This window comes from Periophthalmus magnuspinnatus, chromosome 24, assembly GCF_009829125.3.
Source record: "Periophthalmus magnuspinnatus isolate fPerMag1 chromosome 24, fPerMag1.2.pri, whole genome shotgun sequence".
NCBI classification, from domain to species: Eukaryota; Metazoa; Chordata; class Actinopteri; order Gobiiformes; family Gobiidae; genus Periophthalmus; species Periophthalmus magnuspinnatus.
The window spans coordinates 2,053,618-2,069,091 of NC_047149.1; the positions used below are offsets into that span (position 1 = coordinate 2,053,618).

The window sequence follows — 15,474 nt, forward strand, 5'->3', positions numbered from 1 at the left end:
GCTGTGGCGGTGAAGCACATGACCAGCAAAGAGTATTGGTTTATTTGACAGGGACAGTGTACATTAATAGCATTGCTGCAAATGCACCAGAATTAGCCAAAAGGCTATTTTTCATCTGTTGTCCCTGGACAGATGGCAGACCTGTCTCCCTAAAAACAAGAGTAAAAATATACAGCAAAAATTACAATTTACTATAGAAAAAACATTAAAAACAGATATAACAAACACTGTCAACAAAAGTGTTTAGAAAAGAAACAAAACACAGGCATCATACAAGACAGTCCACAGCCATTCCACAACATCCAACTCAAGAGAAAACACAAATGCTCGTCTAGTTAGTCAGGGGGGAGTCATTAGTATTGTTATTGCAGACATGTTTGATGTGTTATGAACCAGTTTTTTTAAATGTTTTTTGAACAGAATATAGGTGCTTATTTCTCGGATGTTCTGAGGGACCGAGTTCCACTCCTGTGCAGCTGTCACTGAGAAGGCACTCTGACTGAAGACACTTCTCCTCAGAGGAACAACACAGTCTCCTCGAGCAGACCCTCGTGTTACCCTCTTAGAGCTGGTTCTTATGTTCACAAAGTTCTTCTCACTCCAGGACTTTAACAATATTAAGACCCACAATGTTACAAATGCATAGTGACGTTTTGTCGTTTACTGTGGACAGAATACAAACAAAACCAAGAAAAGACATGAAATGGAGATGCCGGGGATTGAACCCGGGGCCTCATACATGCAAAGCATGCGCTCTACCACTGAGCTACATCCCCATCACTGAAAGGCTAAGGCAGAGCTGAGACTTTATCGCTCACATAGCTCTCAACGGTGCAATATTTAATGTGGGGACGAGTAAAATGACTATTACTGGGTTTCCACGTGGCGTCCCAGAGCCTAGTATTCACTAATAACTTTACTTTGTACTTTGTGTGTGAATGTTCTTTTTGGATATTTAAAAAACTGTCTCATCTCAAAATATGATGTAATATTATAGCATGAAGCATGGACACCAAAAGACACCAGCAATAGTCAGTAGACCATATACAAACAAAAAAAAAAATTATCTTATTCTTTATCTTAAAAATCTTTCTTTTCAGTTCATCCTTTGTCTGTGACCTTTGACCTCTGCCTGAAATTACGGTCTGACTGAAAAAGCTCCTAATGGGATTACACTTCTAGTTATATCCCTTTACGAAAGGAAGCTAACGCTAACAGCTAACCATTCACAAACAGTGGCTAGGACAGGTAGTAGCAGGAGTAGTATTTGGGGTAGTGCTAACATTTTCTCTTGTAGAAATAGCAGCAGTAGCAACAAACCAAGCAGGAAAGTTAGAAAATCCCCTTTTATTTGCTTGAATTTGTAAGTCATTTACAGTTCATCCACAGGTAACATCCACCACATCAGCGATACTCACAGAATGAACCAAAATATGACAAATATCTACAAAGAAAACTTCATGTACACTGAGCTTTCATGTGGATTCTACAGAACGCAGCAGCATTTATGGATTGACAACCAAGGATGCAGAGGAGGGGGTTGGGCGGACAGGAGGATACAGTGGAGAGGGTCAGCTGGAGCAGAGGATACAGAGGAGACGGTCAGATGAAGCAGAGGATGCAAAGGAGAGGGTCAGATGGCGCAGAGGATGCAGAGGATAGAATTAAAGTGCAAACTCGTTATTGAATCCATATTGTCAATCCATCAGAACTGCTTTACACATTAAATACATGGTATGACTACGAGACATAAAAAAAATACAAAAATATATGTACAATGTTAAACACTTATTGAAACCGGAGTCATTTTAATTTTATGATGTCCTTCAGTCTGTTAGCTTTTTGATAAAAATATTTACAACTAAATATAATAGGGCCCATTGCAGCAATTTATAGCCTCTTTAACCAATAAATAATGTACACAATGGGAAGTTAGGTTTAATATAATGTGTTTTTTTTAAAAACGCATGAACCTTAGCCGCTGGTGAGAAATTATTGCAGAACTTTATGTCCAATCTTACTCTTTTAACACATTAGCAAGAGCATTTCATAACCTAAAATAATGTGTATATGGAAAAAGGTATTCAGACCCCAAAAACTATATAAATATGGCTAAAACTATAGTTTCTGACTTAAAGGGGGGTATTTTATTTCTGTGGAGTATTAACTGCTAACACATAACATATTTAGATTCCCATGTTAGGTTTTTTTGTTTTGAAAATGCTATATTCACCGAAAACAACATATTAACACATTTTTTGAGAAGTTTCACTTTTGTTTTTGAATCTGAGTCTCCTGTGTCTTTGCTCTCTGTGCTAAGTCACTCCACCTTCAGAGCACTTTCACAACAGTCAGCGTGCATCCTGCTAATGAAACTACTGCAAATCACATCAAGCTTGTCAAGTTACTGAGTACAGTTTTGCATCATGTTTTCATATATTTATGGAGAATGGTCATGTGGGAGCATGGATGTCGGCTTGTGGGTGGAGCCTTGTACAGAATCTTACAGCTAACCATAAGGGTCGGGGTCATAGTCAATTTTGTATAATATCCCCTCTTTAATATTAGAATAGTTCGAAAAATCTATTAGAAAAATTAATGGAACTTTTAATTCCACAACCGGAGCTGACTTGGAAGTGGGAGGGGACTGATGACCTCCATGACAATGCGAACAAAATAGAAGATTATACTAATGACAATGTATTCTCTCTAACATTGAAAGAGTCCATTTGACACTTACTTTGTGAGTTGTCCTGCTATTTCAGTTTTACAGTTACATAAGGGACATGCGCTGGACATAAAAACATGCTTTTTGAGGGAAAGTTAACAGTCTTCAGTCCAGATTTGGCTCAGAAATGTTAGTTAATTTTCACATAGTCTGCATTAAAAAGTTTCCAAAACACAAGGCAATAGATGCTCACGTCACTATCTTATTATCTTGTTTTAATGGCAATGCTGGAATAAAAATAGAGTCAGAATTACTTAAAAAGTCCAAAATGGCTGCCAAAAATGTCAATTTCTGTTATTTTTTAGTTATATATCCTCTTTATTGAATGCAAAAGGTTGATAATTAGTGAATGAAGTTAAAAGTTGGGTTAGACATTTAAACCTAAAATAAATCCAGGTGGTTGGAGTAGTGAACCTGGGCTCTCTTTGTCTCTTCTGGGTGACTTAAGGAGCTGTTTTTGGGGTAAAGATGTGACTTACTGGTGGTCTGGTTGAAGCAGCGACCCAGGGCTTTCTTTGTCTCTTCTAGGTGACTTAAGGAGATGTTTTTAGGGTAAGATGTTGTTGAAAGGTGGCGGTCTGGTTGGAACAGTGAACCAGGGCTCTCTTTGTCTCTTCTGGCTGACAGGGAGCTGTTTTTGGGGTAACAATGAGGCTTAGCAGGGCTCTGGTGGTTGGAGTAGTGGACCAAAGTTGGCTGCAGAAGGAGGCTCGGTAACAACAAAGGCTAAGAGTGAAAAAAAGAAGTTATTAATATCATACCAAATGATTAACGATCATATACAAGTACGTGTATTATATTTGTATTAGTACACGCAGTGGTTCAGTTATTTTAGAGGAGTTGAAATTCTAATTTACTTCATGGTCAAAACAACTCAGATTAATTGTAAAGAATATTCTGTGATAGAAATTTTGAGGCTAGATGAAAAATGTATTATGTTTAACTTGAATTCACCTGTATATGATACAATCTGAATATTAAAAGGTGCACTATGTAACATTTCAGCTATGGGGGTCACCATAGAGATGTTTTTTCTTTACCTAGAATGTTCCACAGTGCATTCTATCTTTCATTTATTCAAATAAAAGTTTTTATTGAATTTTTATGAGCAGGTTAGCCTCTTCAACTTGGCTTAGTGGATTCACCTGTGTCCAGGTTTATAAGCTTAATGCTCTACTGTCAAACATTCCAGACATCTCCATGGGGGAACCTCCACCAAAAAAGTTACATAAACAATTATCGATTAAATAATAAGAAAAAATGATTGTAGGTTACAACCTTGAGTCAATGGTTTTGGCTAATCTCACTTTATTTAGAAGGTAAATACATAAGAGAATGTGGTTTCCACTGTGCTCTTTGAGCTTTCTGAAGATTACAGTCTTTTCTATCATCCCACATTGTTTTTGCGTGGAGTTCGAGGAGCCTAACTGGATTACAAGATTTAGTTGATCCAAAGCAACAATGCACCAAAAGATTGTATTGCTTTATACATGAAAGGGTCATTTATGGTACACTGGAGATTTTGACAATTTCCCTCCCTCTGCTCTTATTCAAAAGGATACTTATACTTTAGAATACTTATATTCTAAAGGATTTAAGTTTCCAGTTCCCAGTTCCCAAACCAAATGTACTCATAGAAAAGACTATTTAGCAGTGGTGAGGATGAATGTTGAGTTGAGATGATGATGAAAATATAATACAATCATTAAGGTGTGATTGGTGTTAAAAAGACCTGCCTCAAGTCTAATAAGGAAATTAGACATTTCAAACTGCAATATTCATCTAAAACAACTTAATAAAAGAAGCAGATGCTTTTTCATTTGAACCAAAATGATGCTGCCAAATTCTACATATATCATCGATTAAGAAAATAAATTTGAAGAGCAAGAGCAAAGTAAGTTCAGAGCAGTGGTGTGTCCTGGTGGAGGGGACAAGAGGGGTAGATTAGAGCAATGGCGCCTTGACAGGAGAATAAAGACTACTCAGACATGAATCACTCCAAATACAACTTCAGAGGGTCAATGAAAAAGAAATAACTAGAACATGGTTAGAAGTTCTAAAAAGATTTAACATATAATAATTACCTTTATCAAGGTTGAGGCTCATTTACGCAGTCACTTTCCTGAAAGAGAGGACATATTTTTACTCAAGTATTGGACTCTAGATTCAGATGACATTAGACCCCACAAGACAACAGTCAAAAGTAAGAGATACACAAACAACATGGCTGAAGGAAGATGGAGTTAGTGTATGCACATGACTGTAGCGGCCATATTGGAATGGTCAAATAAAGTTGAGCAATCCGCAATGTTATATCCCTGTACGTCAGATGCCCTCCCGTCCTCTTATATCCCTGTATGTCAGATCCCCTCCCGTCCTCCTAAATCCCTGTATGTCAGATGCCCTCCCATCCTCTATATTCATGCGTGTCAGATGCCCTCCCATTCTCCTATAATGTTAGACTGAGATGGGGGCAGGTCAAATGTCACTAGGTCATCTGCATTTGTGGATTTGACTTTTGGAGATTTCTGATGAAAATACCAGAGAATGAGAATACTGCTCCATCTGAGCGAAAGACACTCAATTGTACAATATGGCCGCAACTTAAAAGAAATCTGAAAAAGCCACATGCATTTGACAAACGGAAAACTGGAGAAATCAGGAGTGAAGAAATGAGCTGAAAAGGTTAAAAGGTATATTATAACGTTTCTGGCGGAAGGTACGCAACCCGTTTGTCTTGATAGAGATGTTACTACTTGGCCTGGAATGTTCCTCAATATGGCATCGCACTTATCTACCTAGCATTTATTCAGCTTCAGTTGTTCTTTTTTTTTTGCTCAAAACAGATCTGATGTGTAGCTTGGCCAGGTTCATTATGAAAAATGGACTCTTGTGAGCTTCAAGTCATGTTAGTATGTTGTTACCTCCTCAAACACATACCCAGAGTTATGTTTTGTTGTATTCACACATTTGAGTAACACTTTATTATTAGTCTGTCAAAAACTCCATGACATCACAAGGTGGAACAGAGCATTTTGAGCTCTGGAGTGGTAGTTTTCAAGTTAACAGCTCCTTTTACCTGTTGTAGAGTTTCAGTATGGATTGGCAATTCCTGGGCTGAAATGATCCAAATTATTCTAGTGAAAGTGTAAGGAATTTAAAAACACAGTGGAGCACTTCCTGTATTAAGAATGATGACATCACAAGGTGGAAAAAAGTGTTTTCTGTTTGAGAGAACTCAAACATGCCTAAATATGCAGGGTTTGTGTCTTAAACGTGTGTGAATGAAACAAAACACAACTCTGTTTTTTTCTGACGATCATAACATAACAGAAAATACCATAATATGGGCCCTTTAATGCCATACTGTGGAACATTCCAGGAAAAGCAATAACATCTCCATGGAGACAAACAGGTAGCAGACCATGTACCAGAAAAGTTACATTGTGAGCCTTTAAAGTGAACACATGTGGAGTTAGATTCAAACAGAGATGGATAAAAGAGCCTGACAATGAAGAAACAGGGTTCCCACACATTTCAGTTGCCATGGCAATTAGTGTTGTCACAATACAAAAATTGGTCGTACTTTCTTTTATATTCCCATGTGGCCTTATATCTGTGAAATCCCTGTCATCCAGGTATGATCTATACTGAGCAACTAATGTAACTAACCAAAGCAAATAGAAAGCCTAATGAATGAATATGACCATATGTTTACAACCTGTTTCTTATCCATTGCCTACTAAATTTCATATTTATCCTATAGTGTCTGCGTAGGGACCCTGGTGACAGAACAGCACCCCCTTAAGGAGCAGACAGGACATGACAGGCTCGGCGGTGCTTACGATCATTGTTTGGGCTCCAGCTGCGAGTCTGAGGAGGGGGTGAGTCCTGGAGCAGCCGTCGCAGAGGGGGGAGGAGAGAGAGAGGGGGGAGGAGAAGAGGGAGACGTGGGCACGTCACCTGCTCCACCTGCTCCACCTGCAGGGGGCGTGGTTTGGGCTGTGGGGACTGGGACAGGGGAGGGCTGCTCTGACACGGGGCTCTGGGCATTGTCGCCTTTAGACATGGGCTGGATTATTATGATGGTGGCACCTGTTTGGAGCAAGAGTTACACAAGAAGACCAACACTTTTACATCTCTGACAAAAAAAGATTATTGTTAATGTATCGAATTGACAACATCTACACAGACGACATATGCAAACTGATACTTTGCAGTGGCATCACGCTGGGGGTGTTCTGCGTACATGTCTACGGAGGAATGTTCAGCAGTTACCATGGTGAGACAATGCATACATTAGCAAAATGTCTATAAAGTTTTAAAGCAGAACTAACATTTTTATCTTATTTAATGTCTTTCAAAGGCCCTCTGGTAGTTACAAAGGTGATTTTCAGGTGTTTGAAACGTCCAGTGGTTCCCCCTGCTGTCTCTGAGCGGACATACAACTTGGTTGCTAGCGACCAGGTGCCTTTGTCGGTGCAGAACGTTTCATCGATATTGTGGGTTTTGTCGGGGAGAAAACTTGCAAACATACAGCACTTCACACTGGGATCCAACATTTATGTAAATTTGGCGGAACACATTCTATACTATACAGGAGACACGGCACGGAGGAGACTGATGAACAATGGTCTACAGTCCCTTAGCCAATCAGGACGCAGAACACAATGCACGTTCATACACTGTAAAAAGATGCATGCAAAATTGCAGTAAAAAAATCTGCGAAACAGCAAGGCCGCAAAAGGTGAACTGCGATATAATGAGTGACAACTGTAAATGTCCAGTGTTCATTTGTGAGGTGTCAGCCATGGCACAACCAGCTAAAACACAGAGGAAGCTTTTGTCTGAGGATGCGAGGAAAAGAAAATGTGAATGGGCCAGAGCTCAAACACGAGTCAATCTGGAGAAGGCGTTTGAGGAATGGCGAGAACTCACAGAAAGAAGGGTGCGAGAGCGATGCAGAACATGCCCATGTTGTTGTTGTTGATCATTTTATCTGCATTACTCGTGGTGTCATTGTTCTAGTTGTATAACTGGAATAATTGTTTGCTTTTATTCAAGGACATCTGCGGCAGGACATGTGCAGCTAGTGTCACTTGTTGTCAGTGTATAAATTTTGTGCAAATTTATCCCTGATGTCTGACTATGGCTAAATTCATGCCCAGCATCAAACGGGGCAAACCCAAACCGCATCTACACAGTCTGCCTCACAGGCAAATGTTATTTGAGAAAGACTTATTTAACAGTATAATAATCATCTCACCTGTTGCAGTTCCATCTAAGTCAGTTCTTTATTGTCAGACTGTGTCAAAACAAAGCTCAGATTAAAGTCTAATTTGAGTAACAGAGCTTCAGACAGTGCCTCCAGTCAGCGTCACACACCCCCAGAGAATGTTGATGACATCAGTTGCAAAGTATCAGTTGTATTCTGAGCCACGATTGTTGTATGCATGTGTGAGGGACCTTGTGGCCCAGCCTCACCTCCTCCGTCCTGGTCAGCCTTGATCTGAGCCTCCAGGTCCTCTGGGTCAACATACTGATAACTCTCCTCGTCCTCTGGAGGTTTGCACTTCCCACAACAGAAACAGCAACAGCAGCAACAGCAGCAGCAAGAGAAGAGAGTGCAACAAACTACCAAGCTCTGGAATGAAACCAAACACACATCATGATAACCGTTTTAGTCCTGAGACCTGTACTATGAAGCTGGATTAGAGGGTTGGGGTTAACTCTTAACTCTTGTTTAGTGGTACTACAAGGAGGGATCACTTTCTATGGGGGTAGATCTCCATGGTAACATGCCCTGAACCTAGAATGTTTATGTTTCTCAATAAGATAAACAATATAGTGTGTGTGTGTATGTGTGTATATACCTTGAACCACCACTTGGACATGAGGAAGTAGTACTTGACGCTCTCCTCTCCAAACTGCTCGGACACATACAGCCCCATAGAGCCATACTCATCGTAGACTCGCCTCTTGTTTTCATCGTTTAGGATCGAGTTTGCGTTGTTGATCTCCTTAAACTTCTCTGCGGCCTCGGGGTTGTCTGGGTTTTTGTCCGGGTGGTACTTTAAGGCTAGTTTTCTGAAGACACAGAAGATATGTTACAATTAGAAAATAAAAGGATCAAGACAAGACTAGGACTTAACCAGGACTGAACTAGAGTTGGACAAGACCAGGACTAGACTGGGAATCAGCTACGATAAGTCCAGACAAAAACCTCATTCTGACCCCATTTTTGTCCTAGGTTTGTTAACCACTTAGCGTTCCGACGGCCCACCCGCGCCTTTACGTTACAACTTTACAGCAATGTATGTGTATTTCTGTGTCACCCACACAAACAATCTACCCATCAAATGAAGGCTACGGCATTGATCTTTCATCTTTCATCATTCATCTTTCTGAATATGTAAACCATTTACACCTCTAATCACCACAGTGCTGACAGGAAGGACGTTTTTACAGAGAAGTCAGAAATGTGGATTTGCACTTCCCTTACCATTGAGCGCTCTGGTTCTGTCAAACATCAACATATTCACACAAAGTTGGTCTCATTCGTTCCGTAAATGTCCAGAGAATATAATCCAGTCAAGAAATTATGTCCACAAAGGAAGTTAGAGCCTCCATGTCCAATCTGCTGCAGGAAAGTGAAATCTGTTCCGTCACTTCTCTGCATTTCTTTTGTCAGTTTCAGGCATAATAAACTTCTGACAGCGCCAACTTTATTCAACTTTGTGATTGACACCAAAGTTGGCCAATAAGGTGGGGGCTGTGGGTTACTGCAGCCGCGGACAGTGAATGAGAGCTACAGATGACTGAAAGAGTACGCCCCACTCTCCCCCTTGTAGAATCAAGCTGTTACATTACACATGTTTAGTGATGTTTTCCTCTTAAAGCCCATGAACTGCGGAACACGCTCATGCGTGACATGCAGTGGTTTACTGTAAACGGACGGAGTTTGCTGGGCGTGTAAAAACACGAGACTGGATATAAAGATCCGCGCGTAAAATTACGCGCACGTGTTGCGTAATTTTACGCAGCAGTTTTGCGTTTTAAACATGACGAAATGGACAAAACAAAGGAAGTGCACGACCGAGGACACTGTGGATGTTTGTACAAGTTAAACTAGAGGCATCTCGGACCCGGAGCGGTTCGTGGAACCGAGTGAAGATCTCATGGTGGACTCAGGAGCAGAGGACCTTATGATTTGATGGACTGGATGCTATTCCTGAAGCGTGGTAAGCGTGGTTTATTCTGCTATTCACTTAATTGTGGGTCAAATGTGTATCATGTGTAATCATTAGCATTAGCTAATTTTATTATGCCAATCTTCGCCCCCCGACCACCACCAATCATCACGCACACACCACTTGGGTGAAGTGTCTTGCCTAAGGACACAATGACAGAACTAAGGACACAATGACAGAAATTGGTATGAGTGGGACTCAATCCTCCAACCTTCGGGTTGCGGGACCAAAGCTCTAACCACCGAGCCACTGTTGCAGAATGACTGTCACACTGTACAATCATGTACAGTGTGTTCTCAGTTTCCAGTGTGTGTTTGTTTACATTTTGAAGTGTGTGTGTGTTTGTTGATTGTTTGCAGTGTGTGGTTTGTAAATATATATTTATTTTGACCCATAGCACTTGTTTTGACTGTATTTCATATACAAATATACATTTTATATTGTGTTTTGATATGATATATAAATGTACAGTAATAGAGCAGCTGGGTGTGCAGCTACAGATTCCTCTCAGTGTGAGTTTTCAGTAGAGCCTCACTGTCTGTCTGTGGGTTGAAACATTCAAAAGTTATTGCACTTTTTCCAAACGTTCTCCAAATGTCTTCATTCGGATAGGTTTGGAGAGGCCTGGACTTACTCATGATAAAATGATTGTAAAACTCTCATTTTTATAGGTATTCACCTCAAATTTGAAATACAAGTGGTCAACAATCTTGTCAGTTGAGGTATGGTGTATTTTTGTCCACAGCTACCTACTGCAGCTTTCTACACCTTCATTTTCACAATTTTTTTTGGTGAGGATGGTGAAACTTTTTTTTAATGTGTGTTCGAAAGTGTATAAATGCTCAGCAGACAAACTTACAGTGATTCTGACACCTGTGGGTAAAACTATAGGGTGTTATCTTTACAAAGAACCCAAACTAGTGCAATTACTACTGAGGGTTCAATAATGGTGATTATTTTAATTTGGAGAGGTCAGAACAAAGGCAGTTTCACCAAAATCACCCGGAATGCTAAGGGGTTAAGTCCCGGTTAAATCCAGGTTAAATCTTGTTTAGTCCTCGTTTAGACCTGGTTAAGTTTTTGTTTAATCCTTAGTAAAGATCTTGTTTAGTACTTGAGTTAAGTTCTGGTTTAACCCAGTTAAGGCCTTGTTAAGTCCTTATTAAGCCCATGTTTTGTCCATGTTTTGTCCTGGTTCAGTTGTCATTTTCTAGTTCCTCGTACTTGTCTGTATTTTAAATAACTGAATATAATGGTCGTAGAATATGGCTGTATACTGCACATTAGTAGTACTGACCTGTATTTGTACACGTTTGTGCAGTACATATATTTGCTTTACCAGTACGGACCTGTAGGCCTTCTTGATGTCCTCTGGCGACGCTCCTTTCTCCAGCCCTAGCACTCTGTACACACTCTCCCCTGCTGTAGACATCTTCCTCTGGGGACGCGAGCTCGGGTCCGCCATGGCTCACCTCTGCACAGACACACAAAACATCAATGTATGTGAGCAAAATGTGTCAAGATATACTGACCTTGAGAGCTGCTTGTGCAATATAAGTCCAACTGTGTGCTGTCTACATCTAATTATAAAGCGTTTGACCATCTAAGTCCAAAGATGTGTGTGATTAGCATGGTTGTTGTTGTTGTTGTTAGCTTTACAGTCACGGCAAAACTTCGCTCTGGCCTCGGAGAGTTGGGAAAAAATGCTTATAAACTCATCATGGTAAATAATTGGTAAACACTGAGAACAGATAAGGTAAGTGAGGAATAACTTACAAATTAAAATAATAGCTCATGAAAAAGTTTTGACACAAAACCCTATGACCAGCACAAGGCAAATAAATATGTTTTTAAAGCTTTAGTGCAGTTAGCTGTGATGCATCTGTGCAGTCACATTGCACAGCTGCTGGCCAGTATTCAGATTACATTAGAGATAAGGGCAGTTAGCATCATTAGCATCATTAGCACAGTTAGATCTGTGGTTGGTTCAAAGTGGATTACATTTGTGCTGAGTCTCCAGATTACAACATAGTGAGTCAGAACCACCTCATACAGTACAGCTACAGTCACAGCGATGTCACTGGATCACTCACTTTGATCACATATATTAAAAGCACCTTCAGGCTGGGCGATAAGACAAAAATGTATCTCTTTTCTCCAATTGAATTCATGTTTTTTATGTAATTTATTGCACAGTCCTATTTTAACTCCTACATTTCCCGTGTCTGTTTGCACCAGTTTGAGCCTGTGTTCTATGAAGCCATGAACAGGGAACTCTCAGCTCAACTGTACACCTCAAAAACCTTTATTACAAAGGCAGTTGATAAGATATATTAATTAGATTTGTTCTGTTGTCCTCAGTGGTTATAAAAGTTTTGAATCGCCTTACATTTTTGTATTTCAGGCGTGCTGTTGATTAAAGAGGCACCTTTTAATCCTCTAAGAAATGGCTCCTCTTCAAGAGAAGGCACAATGTGGATCATGGTTTATTGAGACTAAATGGGAGACGCAAACTCAACGAAACCACAGAACAAAGTCTGAAAGAGACCCATCATCACCTCCGTCAATTTATGGAGAAAGGGACAGTGTTAGAGAGAAAGAGAGGTGGGCCACCAAAACATCAAATTAAATAAAACTTTGGAAACCACTGAGTGCAATAGAACAATTCTGATTAAGACATATCTTATCAACTGCCTTTGTAATGCATTTTTCAAACTGTAAAGACACTTTGTGAAGTAATATAAATAAAGTCCATAAACCTAGTCAGTTTTGGGGCCATCTTAAAAATAGGTTTGCGCCTTGATCTTGCATCTCTAAATATTAAGGGTTTAATAAAACAGAAGAGTGTTAAGAGGGAGAGGTCTGTGCAATAATGGATGGGGTCAACCAAAGCATTAGAGGAACCCGCAAACTTCAAGTCTCCACAAAATAGGCCACAAACAGTCCAGGACTAAACCAGAACTGGACCAGATCTAACCCAGGACTAAACCAGGACTACTCCGGGTCCAACACAAGAATAAACCAGGACTAAACCAGGTCTAAACGGGGCCCAACAGCTGCAAACTTCAAGTCTCCACAAAATAAGCCACAAACAGTCCAGGAGTAAACCAGGACTACTCTGGATCCAACACAGGATTAAACCAGGGCCCAACACAGGACTAAACCAAGTAACACCCAGGACTAAACCAGGACTAAACCAGGACTAAACCAGGACTAAACCAGGACTAAACCAGGACTAAACCAGGACTAAACCAGGACTAAACCAGGACCTAAGTAGATCGAAATCCCCTCTGATACAGACTACTATCTTGGAACACTTCACAAGAGCTACACCAGGACTAATTTAGGGCTCAACTAGGTCCAAGCAAAGTCTAAACAAGGACTAAACCAGGTCTAAACCAGGACTGAATGAAGTCTAAACCACACCCACTGATACTGACCCCTGTATATGACAATTCAAATCTTAAATCCATTTCCAGTTTTCTTCTGTGTCACCTTTAAAAATGTTCACTTGTGCTACTGCTTATTCTCATTCTAATGTGTTCTCCTCCCATCCTCACTCTCTCATCATTTTATTTTTAACCATAAAGAAGTCTATTAAAAACTCTTCCTTGTACCAATCCTCACATGATCAAAGCACTTTGACAAAAGCCCTGTTGAAAAGAACAATTACATCTTTGTTCTCAGGCAGGAGGCCCAACTATTTAAGCAGCCATCATTTTAGATCGAAACGAGAAGAACAAGATGAATGTCAGACTAAACCAGGACAGGACCAGGACTGGACCAGGACTGGACCAGGACAAAAATCAGGACAGGACCAGGACAAAACCAGGATCAAACCAAGACTAGACCAGGACTAGACGAGGACTAGACCAGGATTAAACCAGGACTAATCTAGGACTAAACTAGGACTGAACCAGGACCAATCCAGAACTAGACCAGATTAAAGTCTACACCAGAATTATGCCGGAATAAGAATAGGACCAAACCAACCACCATCAAATTGTGGAAGAAGTTAAGTCAATTTTAGGTCTGGATTTGTCCTAGTTTTATCCTTTAAATTTCATTTTTTTCCTTTTTTTTTTTTTTGGCTTTTTTGCCCAAAAGAGCCTTGTTTTGTTGCTTTTCTTAACTATGTTAGTCAAAATAACCCAGTTATCCTTCTATTTGGATATATATGATTTTCTGTCAAATGTATGTGATATTTTAGCTACAGTTTGTCTTGTAGAAGTGGAGCATTTGCAGGTCTAAAGTTCATCCATGGCTTTAACTAACGAGGTACTTATCCAGCTACTCTGACACTGTCTACCCATGCATTTTAGCTCATTTTAACACTATTTCAACAGGATTCAGGCTAAAAGCGGCCTTTATGATGAGTGTAAAGTGCGTGGTTCAATGTGCTTGTTTCAGGAGGTCTCATCAGGAGGAGCTGTCAAACTGCGTGCCTCTGCGCTTGTCCTTGGTTTAATCCGCTGCTAATCCCGACACATGGACAATTACTTTCTGTCTTACACCCAGTCAATGAAAACACAACACAATGCACTTTTAATACGAAATTCTGCTGTTTTTCAATCAATTATACACTGCACTACGTTGTAATAACCATTGTAACCGGTCAAATATGTTTAATTTAATGATTTATGCATGTATTTACGGCGTATACTTTGAAATTATCGCAAAATCACTGTGAAAACTACAATTTGAGGTGAATATTATAATGGTGCATTTCCATGTTTGTTCACACGCCACGCTCTGTGAAGCTAACGGTGCAGAATGCACGAGGGGCAGCGTGCAACAACTCATTTAAAAATGGCTTTAAATATCAGCTAATTCTACACATTTTTGTAAATATTAGCAAGAAACCATAAGGCAACATATGTGAAATTACTTGATCCAAGTTACAAAATACCTAATACTAAACTCGGCTTGAATCAAATGTATTAATTACAATAGCTGATCATATAACTTTAAAGATGTTTAGTTAAAATGAGCGCTCTTCGCTGACTTGTTCATAGGGTCTAGTTAACATTAAAGCAGTGTATTTCTCAATAGAGTCCGGCGGAAGGATACGTAACAGCTCTCACAATAAGCTAGCCGCACAGAAACAGATTTAAAGCGCAGAATCTCTTACCGTGTGTAGACTGAATATTGTGGGTATCGCTGTGGTGTTGACTGGATCATAGAGGCATGTGATTTGTGGTCTTATTTCCCTTTAAATGCGCAGAAACAGCACCGTTAGCCCCGGAGCCGAACACCGCTGGCCCCTATCCACCCGCGCATGCGCAGTCACACGCTCTTTTTCAGTGGTCAAACTACGGCGGAGCTGTACGCAACTTCTTCATTAAACAAAGCTTGTGAACGGTTAAATAACGCAAATATTGTTCACTTCTCAATATTTCAGGCGTCATGTTTGTATTCCTTTGTTTATGTAAGCTGAACTCACTATAAAATTCTGATTCACAGACACAGTCTGTGGACAGAATATACACGTAAATG

General features: G+C 40.0%; 1 protein-coding gene and 1 non-coding gene across 2 annotated transcripts; both read right to left on the reverse strand.

Annotated features, from left to right (window-relative positions):
- Positions 1-704: 704 nt before the first annotated feature.
- Positions 705-776, reverse strand: trnaa-ugc (transfer RNA alanine (anticodon UGC)). Its single transcript has one exon. It is a non-coding gene; the product is annotated as a tRNA-Ala (tRNA).
- Positions 777-1,332: 556 nt separating this feature from the next.
- dnajc5ga (DnaJ (Hsp40) homolog, subfamily C, member 5 gamma a) lies at positions 1,333-15,266 on the reverse strand. The gene is made up of 7 exons (XM_033991359.2): positions 15,110-15,266; positions 11,328-11,452; positions 8,602-8,815; positions 8,213-8,372; positions 6,574-6,823; positions 4,813-4,850; positions 1,333-3,454 (listed from the first exon to the last, which is right to left on the reverse strand). Exons 2-5 carry the CDS (start codon positions 11,441-11,443, stop codon positions 6,576-6,578), a joined length of 738 nt encoding a protein of 245 aa, XP_033847250.1. The 5' UTR covers positions 11,444-11,452; positions 15,110-15,266; the 3' UTR covers positions 1,333-3,454; positions 4,813-4,850; positions 6,574-6,575.
- Between the last annotated feature and the right edge of the window lie 208 nt (positions 15,267-15,474).